The sequence below is a fragment of the Corvus hawaiiensis genome, chromosome 21 (genome assembly GCF_020740725.1).
Source record: "Corvus hawaiiensis isolate bCorHaw1 chromosome 21, bCorHaw1.pri.cur, whole genome shotgun sequence".
Lineage (NCBI taxonomy): Eukaryota > Metazoa > Chordata > Aves > Passeriformes > Corvidae > Corvus > Corvus hawaiiensis.
The window spans coordinates 5020157-5036419 of NC_063233.1; the positions used below are offsets into that span (position 1 = coordinate 5020157).

Sequence of the window (16263 nt, forward strand, 5' to 3'; positions counted from 1 at the left end):
TGGATTTTAAAAAACCAAAAAGACTATTTCAATTTAATAGATGGTTAGTGCTGGGGTGCCCCACATCCTCCCCAGCTCAGGGAACCCCTCCCTGCACCCCGGTGGGACCCTCACTGTCCACTGTCACCCAGTTCATCTTCCCACCCTCCACATTTGGGGGCTGATAGCGGCCAAGGCCATCCAGAGCTTTGTTTGTTCTGGGATCTGGGACCTCACTGCAAGAGGTTGGTGAGACATCTAATCCCCCCTGGGATCCTGACTCTCCTGCTGAGTCAGGGCCCAGCCCTGGGTGACGGGAACACAGCTCAGGGGCGAGGGGGTGTTTGGGAGGGAGAGAAGAGGTACAAACTCAGCACTCCCTGAGCCACGTGCCCTACCGATGGGGTGGGGAGGGACAGGAGAAGAAATGACCCTGCATCCCCTCCTGTCCCTCGGCTGTGTCAGTAAGGGTAGGGGGAGACGGAGATGAGGAGGAGGAAGATGCTGGGTGCTCGCTGCCCGTCTGGGACCAGCGCCTGCACCTTGAGCCGGTGGGTGCCGGGCTCCCGCAGCGGCCGCACGGTGGAGATGATGCCGTGGCCCCTCTCGGTGCGGAGGGCAAAGGGGCTGTCGGGGTCCTGCTCCAGCAGCCTGAAGACGGGCCGGTGGCGCGGGGCGGTGGCCGGGTTGAGGTGCACCACGTCCCGGCGGGCAGCGATGCCGAGGGGCAGGGGAAGCACCTGGTACTGCAGCGTGGGGGGACCGGCCGGGCCGCAGAGCGGGGGACAGCGACCCACGCACAGCCTGCATGAGAGATGGAGAATGTGGGATGTGGTGGGTGCCAGAGAGTGGACAGGACACTCGGGATCGTGGTGACATGAAGAGAGCGGGATGGGCACCCCCAGCCCCACAGCACGACTCACCCTGGGCGGGAGCCTCTCCGGTACCCGGCCGGGCACGGCACATCCATGCACCGGGCACCTCCACGGGTGTTGAAGCACATCTGGCTCGAGCCACACTGGATTGTGTCCTCCATGCACTCATCCACATCTGCAGGGAGAGAGGGGACAGGTCTGAGGGTGCTGGGGTGCCCATGGCTGAGATAGGGGTCCAATCCCCAGCTCCCCCACCCTCCCACGTCTGCCTGGACACAGAGACAGTGAGACATGAGCACTCAGACTGTGGAGTGCTGGCTCTGGGAACAACCTTCCCAAGAGAGGAGGAAGACTTGCAGCCCCCAAAAGATGACACCCAGGGCACCATGGGGACTGGGCACCCCTGCACTGACCATGGCAGGTCTTCCCATTGGGCAGCAGCCGGTAGCCGGGGGGGCAGAGGCAGTGGTAGCTGCCCGGGCTGTTCCTGCACTCGTGCTGGCACTGCTTCAGTGTCTGGCACTCATCGAGGTCTGCAGGGCAAGAAAGGGTGAAGGCAAGATGGGAAGGATCAGTCCCCTCTGGTGCCACTGCAGTGCACCAGTGCCTCTGGTGCTCCTCTGGGGCCAACCTGGCTCTCGCCCCCCCTTCCCAGCACAGCAAAGACCACAGGGCACAAACAAAGTGGTGGACAGGGCAGCAAGAAGGACACGAGGTACCTTTTGGGGACAAAGCAGTCTCTGAACTCCCTGCAACACCCTTCCCCAATGTACACTCACCAGTGCAGGTACCATTCCTCCTGATGTAGCCCATGGGGCAGGGGGGGCCCCGGGCACCCATCCCTGCATCCTTCGCCACGCGGCGCAGGGCGAGCTGAGTGTGGAAGGATCGTCCCCGTGGGCGGCTGCTCAGCCCCTGCCAGCGCACGGGGGTGTCCCGGGGCACGCTGCCCGTTGTGTCCCCTGCATCCGTCCCTGCTGTGCCACACTGTCCCCCTGGCAGCAGGGTCCTGCCAGCGGGGCACAGGCACTCGTAGGAGCCCCGCAGGTTGTGGCACTCAAAGGCACACGGTGGGGGAAACTGCAGGCACTCATTGACATCTGGAGGAGGAAAGAGGTGGGGAGCTGCAGACGGATGGGGGAAACTGAGGCTGGAGCAGGTCAGGGCTGACCATGGACCCTGAGAACCCAGCTCCTACCCAAGCATGGCCAGCCAACGCCCAGCGTGCGGTAGCCAGGAGGGCAGGAGCAGCGGTAGGACCCGGCGCTGTTCTGGCAGATCTGGTTGTACCGGCAGGCGTGGGACCTCTCGGTGCATTCATCAACATCTGGGGAGCAGAGAGAGGACAGGGTTGGGGGGACAGGGAAGTGGCACCAAGTGCCCCTTGCCATCCACATGCCCCCTCAGGAAGGGTCCGTACCAATGCAGTACCGCTGCCCAGGGTCCGGGATGAATCCCAGTGGGCACTGATCTCTATCAGCCCCTGTGAATTGAGCAGAGAGAATGAGAAGTGACATGTCACTGCAGGGACGTGGCCTTTGCACCCTCACAGACACCCAGAACTGGCAAATGGATCCACCCCCATCCTTGGGACTCGCCTGGTTACCTGCATCAAGTGAGGCACGGAGCTGGAAGCGGAGCTCCTCTTTGGCTGGGTCATAAGAAGCTGTGATGGCTCGGGCCCGGAGGTGCTGCACCCGGGGGGGCTGTGGCCCCACGGGGGGGTCGAACACGATGGTGTGATTGCAGTGGGCACGGACGAGGCGTCCATCCCGCAGGAAGCTCTGCACCGAGCCCCCGGAGAGCTGCCCCGCGCCTGTCTGCACGTAGCGCTCGCTGAAGTCCTGGGGAGAGGCAGGGAGGGGGGTCAGGCCGTGGATCCCCCCATGCTCCCGGCGCAGCAGTCGTGGTCCCACGGGGATAATGGGCAGTGCCAGCACCTGCAGCAGCACCACGGCATCGCCGAAGCTCTCCGGCACGGAGCCGCTGATGACACTGTCCAGCCGCAGAGCGCCAGTGCCATCCGCACCCCGGGCGAGGTGGGTGACCCGCAGGAGCTCCCCTGCCGGGGGGAACGGTGAGCAACAGCCCACAGCACCTCCCCACACAGCTCCATTCCTGGATAAGGGATGGTGCATGGGGGAGATGGAGTCTGAGCTTCCTCAGGAGCTAACCGGGCTCTCTTATCAGAGACCCCTCACCTGTGGCAAACTGCAGCAGAGACTCGTGCTGGAAGGTGCCCTGGGTGAGCAGGAACCCGCTGCGGGCTGCCCCACTGGCGTGTGCCAAGGACCAGTAAATGGGGGCAATGATGGTCACCAGCACCTGCATCAGTGGCCCTGGGAATGGGGAAGAAAGGGTGTCACCGTGGAGCCAGCACTCTCCTAAGGGGGCACTCAGCCTGCCCCATGCCTCCTTGCCCACAGGGCGCAGATGTGGGGGCTGCTTTTGGGGAAAAAAAGAAATAAAAACCTTTCCCCCAAGATCTACATCTGACGGACATCAAAACCCTTACACGGGTGAGGGTAGAAATGTCCACCCACCTATGGCAGGTGGAATGCTCCCAATGCTGCTCCGGAGGGCGGTGGTGCCGGACTGAGAGTCACCCAGCACGCTGGCATCAAGGGTGGAGACACCGAGCTCGTGGCCATTGATGACACCGACCAGGCTGCCCCGCACCTGGTGCGGCTCCCCTGGGGCAGTGAGGATGGGGGTCAGGCAGCAGCACGGGGACTGCACACCCATGGGAGAGCAGGGCGCTTCCCTGACTCCCCTCTCGCTAATTTGCATGTCAAGAAAATCTTGTTTTCCGGAGGTGAAGGCAGCCAGAGCAAGGCAGGCAGTGTCCCTGCCTGGCTGCAGCACAGTCCCCAGGGACCCCACGGCTCCAGGCACGGTGCCATGTTGACAAGGGAAGTTGTGAGCGTGGCCCTGTGCCTTGTCACACCGACAGGCACTGACACCCCCAAACCCTGCTCTGTATCAACCTCAAGGTCCCGGCATAGCCCCAAGCTTTTATTTGCTTCTCCAGCATGCCTGGCAGCAAAATGCCACCAGCCACACAAGGGCACATAGGGCACCTGGCACTTCCTCCAGCCTGGCTCTCTGCTCCCGAGGGGCAGCAGGAAAGGATGTGTCTGTGCATTTAGCAGAGCCCCTGGGAGACGGGAATTTAATCATGGGCAACTAAGGCAGGAAGGCTGAGGAGAGGCCAGTGAGGGCTGGCACGCAGTGGCTGCTTGGGCAAGGGTCTGCTCGGGCTCAAGCCTTCAGGTGAGCAGTGGGAGAGAGGACAGGACAAACCAGAGTATGAATCACAGGCTGGAATAAGCAAGGAAAGGCAATATCCCCCCAAACCACCGTCCTGGAGCTCTCACCCCAGGGTGTAACAGCACTGCAGGCAGCACCAGCCCTCGAGCCAGCCAAGGCCCCCCAGGGCCAGGGGCAGACACCCACCTTGGACATCCAGGGAGGCGTGGGCGGCAGCAGAGCCCAGGGCATTGCGGGCGAGGCAGGAGTAGCTGCCGGCGTCGTGGTGGGTGACAGAGGGCAGGAGCAGGGTGGCATTGGGCACGACATGGGCGTGGGGACCCTCGGGGAGTGGCTCGCCATCCCGTTGCCACTCCACGGAGGGGGTGGGCTCCCCTGACACGACACAGTGCAGCAGCACCCGCTGCCCAGCATGGACTGTCACCGCTCCTGGTGTCACTGTCACCACGGGGGTGCCTGGGCAGGGAAAGGGATGCAGGTAGTGATGCGGCATTCCAGCGGTTCTGGGAGCATTCCCCATGGATCAGGGGTGGTTGGAGGGGCTGAGAGGTGACATGGTTTGCAGTCCCTTAAAAGAAGGGTGAGGAGGTGGGCAGCACTCACTCTGCAGAGCCAGGGTGACAACTTTTGCTGCTGTGCCCGCATCGTTCTCCGCCACACACTGGTACTGCCCCACATCGGTGCTCTAGCAGGACCAACAGCATCAGCACAGCGTTTTGCTTTGCCAGAAAAGCACCCTGAAATGTGCTAGCACCCCCCGGGCCCCGCTCACCCGCACAGCACGGATGACCAGGGAGCCATTCTGCAGCTGGTGCAGGCGCCCATGGGCCACCACCGGCACCCCGTCCTTGCTCCAGCGGATGAGGGGCTCAGGGTGACCCTGGGCATCGCAGTCGAGGAGGGCATCGCCTCCGGAGCGCTCCGCCTGGTAGGTGCTGGCGTCTCCCTGTATGACGGGTGCCTCTGGGAACGGGAAAGGGGTGGCAGAGAAGGGGGGCTGGACGGGCACCCCAATTCCCCTGCCAGCACCTACCTCTGACAGAGACGAAGGCAGTGGCCCTGATGGCACCGGCGCTGTTCTCGGCGTGGCAGACGTAGGTCCCGCTGTCCGTGGGTGTGGCTGCCTCCCGCCGCAGGATGCTCCGCCCGCTCTGCCCCGACGCACCATCTGCGGGGTGCAAACCCCCAAAAGTGTGGTTGGGGATCATCTGGTTACAACCCCGCACAGCCAGACGTGCTGGCACGCCGGGGACCCTGAAAGGTGGGACAAGGGTGGCACCAGGATCGCTTTCTCCCCCAAGTTCAGCATCCTCTGCCCCTGCCCAGGTACCAGTGACGAGCTGCCCGTTGGCCATCCAGGAGACGCGGGGCGGGGGGCTGCCCACGGCGGCACACACCAGCTCCAGCCTCTCGCCCCGGCTCACGGTGGTGTCTGTGGGCAGGTGGGTGAAGGTGGGCAGGGTGTGGATGGAGAGGGAGAGCCGGCGGACGGCCCTCCCAGCAGAGTTCACCGCGGTGCAGGAGTAGCTCCCAGCATCCCCTTCCTGCATGAGGATGAGAGGGAGTCGTCTTGAAGCTGGGGTCCAGCTGCAGCCCTGGCTCGCTGAGCTACAGCTCTGCTGGTTGTTGTGCATCTCAAAAGTCACAGTTTGGACAGAACCACTTTCTCCAGCCCACATTAGCAATCTCACACTGCCCCAACCCTCCAGCCTGTAGTACAGGACTGCATGGTGCTCTCCCTCTGCCAGATATTTTCACAAGCAGCCAAATGCTCTTCAGCAGCAAAAGACACTTGTTGCTCAGCACTCCAGCCTTACAGCGGCCCCAGGGGACAGTGCTCACCCGGACATCCCGGAGCAGCAGCTCCCCGGAGGGCAGCACGGTGGCCTTCCTGCCCCGCACCAGGGCTCCATCCCGGCTCCAGGACACGCGAGGCTCGGGAACACCGTGGGCAGCGCAGGGCAGCAGCACCTCCAGCCCCTCCAGGACCACCAGCTCCAGCGGGCCGGCAGCGATGATGGGGGGCACTGGATGGGGCAGAAGGGCAGGGACTTTCTCACACCTTGGAAGCCACGTTTTGCTGTGAGGCGCTGGGAAGGGGCTGAGCAGAGGGGCGAGCGCTGGCGCTCTGATCGCTGCTGTACCTTGCACAATGAGCCTGGTCTTCCCCGCAGCCGTGCCCGAGGGGTTGCGAGCCATGCACAGGTAGGTGCCTGCATCCTCCGGGGCTGCTCGGAGGAGACGGAGCTGCCCGTTGGGGAACACCTTCCGCCCAGACCCTGGCAGAAACGAAGGACAGGATGGGGAAACACAGCTGAGCCAAGGCGCAGATGGATGATGTGCAGGGACTGCTTCCCCCACAGAAGTGCCTCTTCCCGAGGAGTCTCCATGGAACAGATCCAGAGGCCACCACACCCACCTTGGAAAGCAGCCGGGAGCCAGGAGGACTCATGCACAGTGACACCCCACACCCTGCCGGGATGCCTACAAACCCCTGGCACCTAAGTCTTCCCCCAAGTAGAGGCTGGCAGGCAATGCGGGCTCTGCCAGCCCCCAGCACACTCCTGCTCACCTCCAGTGATGCCAACACCATCCTTTTGCCAGGTCACCTCCGGCCGGGGGACGCCTGTGGCCTCACAGGACAGCACCGCGCTGGTGTTGACCATCACCATCACCATGCCAGGCAGGGGCTTCAAGGCAGGGGGCTCTGTGAAGGGCAGGGAAGTGCTATCCTGGGAAGAGGGTGTGGGACCCTCAGCAGCACGACCCTGGTGCCGTGCATACCGTGCACCGTGAGCCAGAGGTGCTTCCGGGCCATGCCCGCGGTGCTCCGAGCAGTGCAGGTGTAGCGGCCGGTGTGTGCAGGCAGCGCCTGCCTGATCTCCAGGGCTCCTGGAAAACAGCGGGCAGAGGGGAGGCAGTGGCAGGGCTGGCAGGGACCCCCTGTCCCGGCCGGGGCTGTGCTGCCCCGTGCTGTACCTCTGGGCAGGACGCGGTAGCCCCCTCCTCTGCTGCCCAGCTGAGCCCCCTCCTTGCTCCATGACACCGTGGGTGGGGGCACGCCCGAGGCGTAGCAGGTGAGGACTGCGGGGGACAGCCGGGTGACAACCACATCTGTAAGGTCATCAGCGATGGTGGGGGGCACTGGAGAAAGAAGGGAGGGAAGTGAGCAGGGCTGTATGGCAGAAGTTGAAGAGGATTCTGTCCCTGTTCACATGGGCATGGATATTTCTTTTCCACTCTTGTCCACCCCCGAGCCCAGTCCTTGAGAGGGGACCCAACCCCATGTGGGGCTGGAGCACACCCACATCACCCTCGAGGTGGTGACAGATCCTGGGAAAGCCACTCTCAGCAAGACCCCCAGCCCCAGGAGCTCACCGTGGACAGACACGAGGAAGACCTTCCGTGCCTCTCCGGCAGCATTGGTGGCGATGCACTCAAAGCGCCCCTCATCCCGGGGGCCAGGGCTGGAGATGAGCAGTGACCCTAAGGACTGCAAACTGTGCGGGCAGAGCACACATCAGGATCACCCCTGTCCCATGGGGGGCAAACCCCACCCTACAGGGGAACCCTTTGGTGTACAAGGTGGCGGGTCCTGCGGGTACCTGTAGGCGCCAGATGAGAGGTGCAGGTTCAGGGGACGGCCATCCTTCTCCCACCTGATGTGGGGCTCAGGGGACCCCTGGGTGTCACAGCCCAGCATAGCCGGCTGCTGAGCCAACAGGGTGAGGTTGGAGGGCCCGGGGGCGATGGCAGGAGGGACTGTGGGAGGGCATGGCAGCGATGAGCAGAGAACAGTAGCACATCGTTGCACTGATGAGAGCAGCCCAGCCACGGTGGGTTGCAGGAAGGATCCATCTGGCTCTCCTGCTTACCCAGGACATGGAGGTCCAGGCCTCGCCGGTCAGAGCCAGCAGGGCTGGATGCCATGCAGAGGTAATGGCCCAAATCCTGGACGTGGACGGGGTCAATTTGCAGGGAGCCTCCTGGCAGGAACTGGAGCCTGGGGAGGGAGAACAAATGAACCTGCGGGTTCAGGGTTGGGAATGTTGGAAGGGTGACAAGTGCCATTGCAGCCACATGCAGCACGTGCCCACTGAGCTGGTGTGAGGACAGAACACAGCTCCCCACAGGGTGACTGGCACACTAAATCACCTGTGGCTGTGGAGGGTGGCACGGTCTAAGTGCCAGTCCTTGGTGTCCCCAACCCTCAGAGCCTCGTACCTGTTGCTCCCAGGCAGGGGCAGGAGCTGGCCATCCTTCCACCACGTCACCCGGGGCACGGGCCACCCCTCTGCCCGGCATGGCAGCACGGCCGAGGTGTTCAGCAGCACCTTCACCTCCTCAGGGCCCGGCTGGATCTCTGGGGCCACTGTGGCAGCACCCAGAGACACCACCAAGAGTGTGGAATAAGGCTCAGGGGTGGAGGACACCAGCCCAGAGCAGCACTGGGGGGTGGGCGTAGTCTAGCCCTGCCATCCCATCTCCCGACCCTATGACACCCTATAATACCCCACATCCTGGATTTAACCGGGAAGGAGCCGGTACTCCGGGGCCAGGGCAGGGCAGCACTCACCGTGAACCTGCACCCGGACGCGTGGGCCGGTGTCCCCGGGGGCCCTGCAGCTGTACTCGCCGCCGTCCGCAGCAGCCACCGCCCGCAGCCGCAGGAAACGCCCCTGGGCCAGGACCTGCCTGCGGCCATCCTCCTAAAACCCCCGGGACCCCCATCAGCAGCCACCCAGCATCACCCCCAGCACCAGCCCGATGGTGCCGGTGCATCCCAGTCCCTGACCGTGACCGTCCCTGGTCCAGCCGCAGGTACCTGCAGCGGGGAGCCCTCCCGGTGCCACTCGATGTTGGGGTGGGGCTCAGCACCCTCTGGGCACTCCAGGAGGAGCTGCCCCCCTGCCACAGCCGTGATGATGGAGATCTCCCCAGTGCTCGCGATGCTGGGTGGTGCTGTGGGACACGGGCCAGGAGGGTCAGGGTGTGCCACGTGGGTTGGGCACCCGCACACCTATCCCTGCAAGTCATGCATAGGCCCCCACTCTGCAGGACATCACTGTGCTCCAGACCCCTCTTTTGGAGCCCACACCAATCCCAAAGAAGGATGCAGGGATGCTCTGGCTCTCTGGTCCCCCAAAGCTTGGGCCATCCTGCAGCACCCCCTGCTAGCCCCCTCCTCGCTGCACTGCTGGGGCCACACTACCTTGGATGCTGACATGGAAGCTCCTGCTGTCCTCCCCTGCAGGGCTAGTGGCCAGGCAGGTGTACAAGCCAGCATCAGCTACCTGCACAGCCAGGAGCAGAAAAATTGAGGCACAAAAAGAAAACCGAGGTAGGGAGAAAAAAGCGGAGCTCCTACCTCAATGCTCTCAATGTGGAGGGTGCTCTCATTCCCTGACACGAGCAAGGGCCCTGCCAGCAGCCATCCATCCTTCTCCCAGGTGACAGTGGGCATGGGGACACCTGTCACCACACACGTCAGCTCTAGAGGGGTGCCCACAGCGATGGATATCTCAGTGGGGTGGGACGCAGCCTCGACGTGGGGTGGCTCTGCAAGGCACGCAGCAAGGCAGGAGGGCTCATCCCCTCATTGCTCCCAAAAAATTGGCTAAGCTGCCCTTCCCAAATCCCAGAAGGATGATACGCACCCATCACCAGGAGGTGGAAGGCTTTGCTGACCTCCCCTACTTCATTCACCACCAGGCACGAGTAAATGCCTGCATCAGACGGCCCCACGGCCACCAGGCTCAGCTGCGGGCCACCAGGCACCTGGTCACTCTGCTGCCCCAGGGGCTCTCCATCCTTCAGCCAGGTCACTGATGGTGCTGGGGACCCGGTGGCTTTGCAGGTGAAAGTGACGTCAGAGCCCTCAGCCACCATCTGCTCCTCACTGCTCTCCGGGCTCTCCAGGACAGGGGGCACTGGGGAGGGAAGGATTCCCTTTAAGGGACAAAAGTCAGGTCCCCAGGCACTGGGGGTGGGTTTGGCCATTCCCTAGTGTCCTGCGAGCAGCCAGAGGTGGCTCAGCCTTCTTGCAGGATGCTCTGGGGCTGCTCTCAGGTTGGTCCTGCTTTGCTCCATCCCTTCCAAGCCCACCCCAGCAGTCGAAGGATGGCTCATGACCCTGCTTGGGAATGGGCTGCAATGCACCACGTGTGCTCTGCCAACAAAATCAGTCTCCAGACACCCCCCGCTCTGCCCCCCCTAAGCCCCTGCCCCATACCCTGTATCTGCAGGACGAAGCTGCGATCGGCCACCCCTGCCCGGCTGGACACAATGCAGGTGTAGAGTCCGGCATCGGAGACCTGTGCCTGGGAGATCCTAACCCATGGGATGGGGAGGAGACATCAGCTCGGGGTGACTCCCTGCTCCCCCAAGGTGACACTCAGCCACTTCAGGGTGCAGCAGCGGCTGTTCCCTCATGTAGACCTGGGTACCAGCCCCAAAGCCTGTGGCTGACCATTGCTCCAGGGTCCCTTCTCACCGGAGGATGTGCCCAGCTGAGAGCAGGGTGACATGAGGGGACAGGCGGAGGGGCAGCCCATCCTTCAGCCAGCTCACGTGTAGCGGAAGGGACCCTCGTGCCCAGCACTCCAGCGTCACCACGGCGGACAGGACTCCGCGGACCACCCCCGAGTCATCAGCACCTCTCTCGATGGCGGGAGGGACTGGGCGAGGGGACAGAGGGGCTGATGGGGCTGTCGGGGGTGGGGGTGGCCCCGGCGCTGCCCCGCAGGTCCCAGCCCTGCTCACCCAGCACGTTCAGCGTGTGCAGCCGCGTGTCCTCGCCCAGGCTGTTCCGGGCCAGGCACGTGTAAGCTCCGGAGTCGGCAGCTCGGAGCCCCTCGAGGAGCAGGGAGCTGCCATCCGGGGACACCCTGCGTGGGGAGGATGGGACAGTGACCTGTGTGCTCATCCCCAACGTGCCCGCGGGGCAGAAGTGCTCTGTGCTCAGTTTACAGCCACCGATGAGGGTTTTGGGGCACACTGCAAGGTCAGGGCATCAAGTGGAACCCTGCCAGGGTGACAGCGACCATTCCAGTCTCCAGGGCTTAACCCAGGATGATATTTTCTCAGCAGAGAGATGGCATGAGTGCATCCCAGAACAAACAACAGGAAGAAGCAGAAGAACTCGGCCTGTCTTGCCTAGCAATATTGCACGTGGGGACACTGTGCCCCTGGGGTGTCCTCCCCCCCAGACTCACCGGGCACGTGAGGGGGGCTGCAGCCCCAGGGGCTGCCCGTCCTTCAGCCAGGAGATGTGGGGGGTGGGCTGCCCCTCTGCCCGGCACTCCAGCCTCACCCTGCCGCCCTCCAGCACGCTGTGTTCACTGGGGTCCCCTGCACTGCTGATCTGGGGGGCCACTGCACCCAGGAGAGAAGGAGGCTGAGGGAGAGGAGGGGGAGGAAGGCTCACCTCCGAGGGAGAGCCCGCAGGGACCAGGCTGCCTCGGGGAAGCCCTACCTCGCACCAGCACCATGAAGTCCTTGCGTGCCTCGGCTGCCGGGCCCTGTGCCAGGCAGGTGTATCGGCCCTGGTGGAAGGGCTGGAGGGGGTTGAGCTGGAGCTGGGCCCCCCCGGACACCAGACCCTGCTCTGGGCTCATCTCTGCAAGGAGACAGGGTGAAGGGGGCTGAGCAGTGCTCCTCCTCTGAGCCCTCCCCAGGCTCATTGTGCTTCCCCCCACTTCCCACCCCTGAGACCCAGGTTTGGGGATGCTGTTAGAGCAAAGCAGGGTTTTTGCAGAGTTCACTGCTGAAGCTTTACAAGAAAAAAGAGCCACCGGTTTGGGGGCAAACCCCTGTCGCAGCAAGCACCCCAAGGGCTGGTACCCAGAGAGCTCATCCCCCCCCCTATCCCTCCATCACATCCTGTGCCCACATCCCATTGCTTCGAGTCTCAGGAATGAACGTGAGGTCTCTTAAAAGCACGCAGGGAAAAGGCCAGCCCCTCCATGCTCTGTTCCCTCCCTGTGCAGCCCTGAGGGTCTCTTGCAGCAGGATTAGAAGTTGGGAAACTGAGGCAGGACTGCTTGGAGGGGAACAGCAACGAGGCTGGGGGTGGCAGCCTGGCACAGCGTTCCCCTGCACACACACCCAGCGGGCTCCCGTCCTTCAGCCAGGTGACAGCAGGCACGGCCACACCAGTGACTTGACAGGTCAGGACAAGGGATGTCCCCATGGCAGCTTCAAGTGTCTCCTGCTGTGAGTCCTGGATGCCTGGGGGTTCTGAGGAGGGTGAGCAGGGGCAGGGGGTGTGAGACAGACCGGGGTTCACTGTCGGCTCCTCAGCGCGTGCTCAGGGGACAGAGCTCCTGGCTGAGCCCTCACCACGTACCATGGATGGTGAGGATGAAGCTCTTCTCAGCCTGGCTGGCCATGTTCTGTGCCATGCACGTGTATGTGCCTGAGCTGGAAAGCTGCAGGTGAGGGAGCTGCAGCACCCGAGAGCCTGGAAGAAGCAGAGAGCAGGGAATCAGGACAGCCTGGAGCAGGACCAGGTCTGGGCCACCGTGGCAGCAAGCTGACTGATCCCCCAGCACCCAGCCAAGCTCCGTGCAAAAGGAGTCTGGCCATGGAGTCTCTCTTTGAGGTCCAAAGCCTTGTTCTGCCCAGCAGGAAGGGGCACTGAGCTCCCAGGAAGCAGCAGCATGGAGTGCTGCAGGATTGCAGCCCTTGGTCCTCTCCAGAGGGGATCACTCAGCATCGTGTTATTAGTGTGTCATACAACCCAAAAGCTGAGCTCAAGTCCCACATGTGCCATCCCAAAAGGGGGGTTAGGGGACCTAGAGCCAGGGCACAGGCAACCATCCTGGCTCATCCCAACGTACCTGGGGTGACGGTCACCTCCTCACCGAGCCGCAGGACGTGGCCATCCTTGTACCAGGTGATCTCTGCAGCCGGGTGGGATTGGATGTCGCACACGAGTGAGACGCTGCCATTGACAATGCCATCGACGTTTTCGGGGTTTGTACCCACACTCCAGGGAGCTTCTGCTCCAGTGCACCCAAAAGAGAGTGGCAAAGGGGAGCCATCACTGTGGAGGTCGATGCCTCCCCAGGAGGAAGCACGCACCCGAGCCTCTCGCCTGCTCGGAGCGTGTGGCACCTTCGACCTCCTCGTGCAGGGCGAGCGTGACCAGCACGAGGGGACAGAGGCAGCCATGCAGTTCCAGAGCCACAGGAGACACCAGCTGGTGGAGAAAGAGGAGGAGGGGAGTAAATCAGTGACCCAGGGAAGGGGAGATGCCTTACCCTGCACGGCGAGGGCAAAGTGCTTCTCAGCTGACCCGGCCGCGTTCTCAGCCATGCACGTGTAGCTCCCAGTGTCACCCGCCTCCACCATCACCACCTGCAGAGGGGGAGCACAGCACCACTGAGGGCTGCCCCGAGCTGGGGAGCTGTTGGGACTCCCACGGGGACCTTGGTGGGACCAGGGCAGCCTCCTTTGGGAGGAAAGAGTGCTCCATCCACTCTCTCCTGTGTCCCTCCCCGACACAGCCACCTGCTTAGGAGGACACCAACCTGCAGGACTGTGCCACCCTCCAGGAGCTGGTGCCGTGGGCCATCCTCTATGGGGAGATCATTCCAGAGCCAGGACACTGTGGGTTCTGGGTGCCCAGTAGCTTCACACCCGAAGCGGATGGTGCCATTGATGGTGGCTGTCACCTCCTCCACCAGGTCCTCCGTGCCACCACGGATGGCCGGGGCAGCTGGAAGCAGGCGGTTATGGGGCTGCCATAATGTGCCCCAATCCAATGTGCCCCTGGCCCCATACTCACTCAGCACCTCCAGCTCGTAGTGCAGGCGGTCCTGTCCCACAGCATTGGCGGCCTCGCAGGTGTACCTGCCGCTGTCCTCCTCCTGCACCACCTGCAGCTGCAGCACCCGGCCCCCTGTGACACGGGACAGGGTTGGGGGCAGGGCACAGGGAAGGGTCTGTGGGATTTCCCCCCCAGCCACACCCTGCACAGAGCCCTGCGCCGCCCCTGTGACTTCAGAGGTCCCACGGGTGCTGTGTGTGTTGGCAGGAGGAAGGATCCAACCTCCTCCACGCTATGGATGCTCTCAACCCACAGAGCTGCTGCAGGACCACCCCCAAGCCCCACAGTGGGGGTTCACACCTATTACCCATTACCTTGCAGCATCAGCACCCCTGGGCCAGGGGAGAGGGGCTCCCCATCCTTGTACCAGGTGAGCTGGGGGGGTGGGATGGCACTGGTGTCGCAGTAGAGCGCGGTGGGCTGGCCAAGGACAGCCTGTCGGTGCTCTGTCACCTCCCCATCCTGATCTTCCTCCCGGTAGAAGATCTCAAGAGCTTCTTTGGGGCTTGTTTGCTGCTGGAAGATGGGGGGCACTGCGGGGACAGGCTGTCGTCAGCTGTGGGGAATGGGGACATCAACCCCCCGGTGCAACCACAGCTGGAGCTATGTTGTTTTCCAGCAGGCTTAAACTTTTTTCCTGCTCACCCTTCTCTCCTCCCACAAGTGACCCCTGAGGGCCCCTGCCCTTGCTGAGAAACCCCCTGCTCTGGGTGCTGGCTGGGCTCACCTTGGACGTGCACGATGAAGTCCCTGTCATCTTCACCCACAGCATTGGTGGCCACGCAGGTGTAGTGCCCCGAATCTGAGACACTGGCTGGGTGGATCTGAAGGACCTGCCCTTCACTGAGGATCTGGAGGTGTTCAGAGCTTGCCAGGAGCTGCAGAGAAGAAACAGAAGGGCAGGAGGAGTATTACACACCCAGGAGTGGGGCAGAGCCCAGCCAGCTGTATAAAGGGTATCTTCCCACTCCATCCAGCTGCCACAGTCCCCAAACCCAGCAGCTTCTCCCTGGTCACAGCTGGGACCTCACCTGCTTGTCCTTGTACCACTGGATGGTCGGCTCGGGCACAGCCCAGGTCTCACACTCCAGCACCACTGTGCTGTTGACCCTGGTTTTCACCTCTTTCACGGCAAATTCCCCCAAAGAGTCCTCTCTGGCAATCCAAGGAGGAACTGGGGGGAAAGACAAAAGGGAGCAAAAGGGAGCAAAAGGGAGCAAAAGGGAGCAAAAGGGAGCAAAAGGGAGCAAAAGGGAGCAAAAGGGAGCAAAAGGGAGCAAAAGGGAGCAAAAGGGAGCAGCAGTGGCCTGGTTACAGTGGTGAGGTCACTGCAGGAGTTAGGAAGGACATGGGGAGCCCCCTCACCCAGGACCTTCACAGCGTAGTTCTTCACAGCCTCCCCATCTTCGCTGGCCACGACGCAGCTGTAGGTGCCCGTGTCCTCCTCCTGGGCATTCAGGATCTGCAGCCCGTGGCCACCTGGGCAAAGGGGGTCTCCTGAGAGGGTCGCTGCTCACAGCCACAGCTCTCTCTCCCCATGCAGCACCTGAAGGCATCTCAAGGGACCTGCTGAGCACCTGCAAGCCGGGCTCGAGGGGGCCTAATGCTCTTCTAGAGCCCAGCCCCAGGCTTATAAAAACCAGCACAGAGGAGATTCTAGTTATTATCAGAGGATGCAGCACTTGGAAGAGCATCCAGCTGATGGCCAGAGCCCTCATGTCCTGCAGGATGATGACTTCTCACCATCCCACTGTGCTGGACCCCAGCCAGACCAAGAAAAGATCCTGCTCCCACTCCCCAAGGCATACACAGCAAGGGGCCACCACAGTCATGCAGAGCCAGTGGACAGCAGCACGGTACCAGGGAGCAGGAGGACATTTCTAGATGCTTTGAGAGGAACCTCGTCCTTGAGCCAGGTGATGTTGGGAGATGGGTATGGCAGAGCCTCGCAGACCAGGGAGATGGGGTTGTTGATGATCACTGTCACTTCTTCTGTGGCAGCATCATCTCGAGCAAAGGTAGGGCTGGCTGCAGAGACGTGGTTGTGTGTTAGATCAGCACTAGCACCCACTTAGGCTTCCCAGCACTTCACGCCCCACCAGAGAGCATGATCCAAGCTCAGGGAGTTGGACTTGATGCATGTGCCACCTTCAGACTCTGCCCTGTCCTGCTGCCCTCCAAAAACACAGAGACCCAGAAGACACATTCCCCCTTCCCACAAGCCACCATCAGAGATGGATCCTGCACTAAACAGGTGCTTTCTGCTCCTCCAAGAGGTCTCACAAGGGCTTTGGGACAGGTCCATGC

General features: G+C 62.6%; 1 protein-coding gene across 1 annotated transcript in view; it reads right to left on the reverse strand.

Annotated features, from left to right (window-relative positions):
- Nucleotides 1-16263, reverse strand: part of HMCN2 (hemicentin 2) — a 33031-nt gene continuing 16768 nt past the window's right edge. Inside the window, exons 35-79 of the mRNA XM_048325888.1 lie at nt 15817-15984; nt 15322-15435; nt 14988-15130; nt 14684-14834; nt 14271-14489; nt 13915-14028; nt 13658-13845; nt 13388-13484; nt 12965-13126; nt 12472-12585; nt 12231-12362; nt 11599-11742; nt 11339-11498; nt 10887-11011; nt 10618-10801; nt 10357-10454; nt 9782-10054; nt 9493-9683; nt 9337-9418; nt 8950-9086; nt 8701-8833; nt 8349-8496; nt 8000-8127; nt 7730-7886; nt 7503-7624; nt 7104-7268; nt 6909-7016; nt 6697-6831; nt 6269-6403; nt 5967-6151; nt 5455-5668; nt 5158-5292; nt 4897-5087; nt 4728-4809; nt 4311-4580; nt 3398-3547; nt 3056-3193; nt 2795-2916; nt 2461-2698; nt 2275-2337; nt 2053-2181; nt 1634-1954; nt 1268-1387; nt 903-1029; nt 1-783 (exon numbers count right to left, since the gene is read on the reverse strand). Of these exons, the coding sequence (XP_048181845.1) occupies nt 441-783; nt 903-1029; nt 1268-1387; nt 1634-1954; nt 2053-2181; nt 2275-2337; nt 2461-2698; nt 2795-2916; nt 3056-3193; nt 3398-3547; nt 4311-4580; nt 4728-4809; nt 4897-5087; nt 5158-5292; nt 5455-5668; nt 5967-6151; nt 6269-6403; nt 6697-6831; nt 6909-7016; nt 7104-7268; nt 7503-7624; nt 7730-7886; nt 8000-8127; nt 8349-8496; nt 8701-8833; nt 8950-9086; nt 9337-9418; nt 9493-9683; nt 9782-10054; nt 10357-10454; nt 10618-10801; nt 10887-11011; nt 11339-11498; nt 11599-11742; nt 12231-12362; nt 12472-12585; nt 12965-13126; nt 13388-13484; nt 13658-13845; nt 13915-14028; nt 14271-14489; nt 14684-14834; nt 14988-15130; nt 15322-15435; nt 15817-15984 (7055 nt within the window). The 3' untranslated portion in view covers nt 1-440. The remainder of the gene's footprint in view (nt 784-902; nt 1030-1267; nt 1388-1633; nt 1955-2052; nt 2182-2274; nt 2338-2460; nt 2699-2794; nt 2917-3055; nt 3194-3397; nt 3548-4310; nt 4581-4727; nt 4810-4896; nt 5088-5157; nt 5293-5454; nt 5669-5966; nt 6152-6268; nt 6404-6696; nt 6832-6908; nt 7017-7103; nt 7269-7502; nt 7625-7729; nt 7887-7999; nt 8128-8348; nt 8497-8700; nt 8834-8949; nt 9087-9336; nt 9419-9492; nt 9684-9781; nt 10055-10356; nt 10455-10617; nt 10802-10886; nt 11012-11338; nt 11499-11598; nt 11743-12230; nt 12363-12471; nt 12586-12964; nt 13127-13387; nt 13485-13657; nt 13846-13914; nt 14029-14270; nt 14490-14683; nt 14835-14987; nt 15131-15321; nt 15436-15816; nt 15985-16263) is intronic.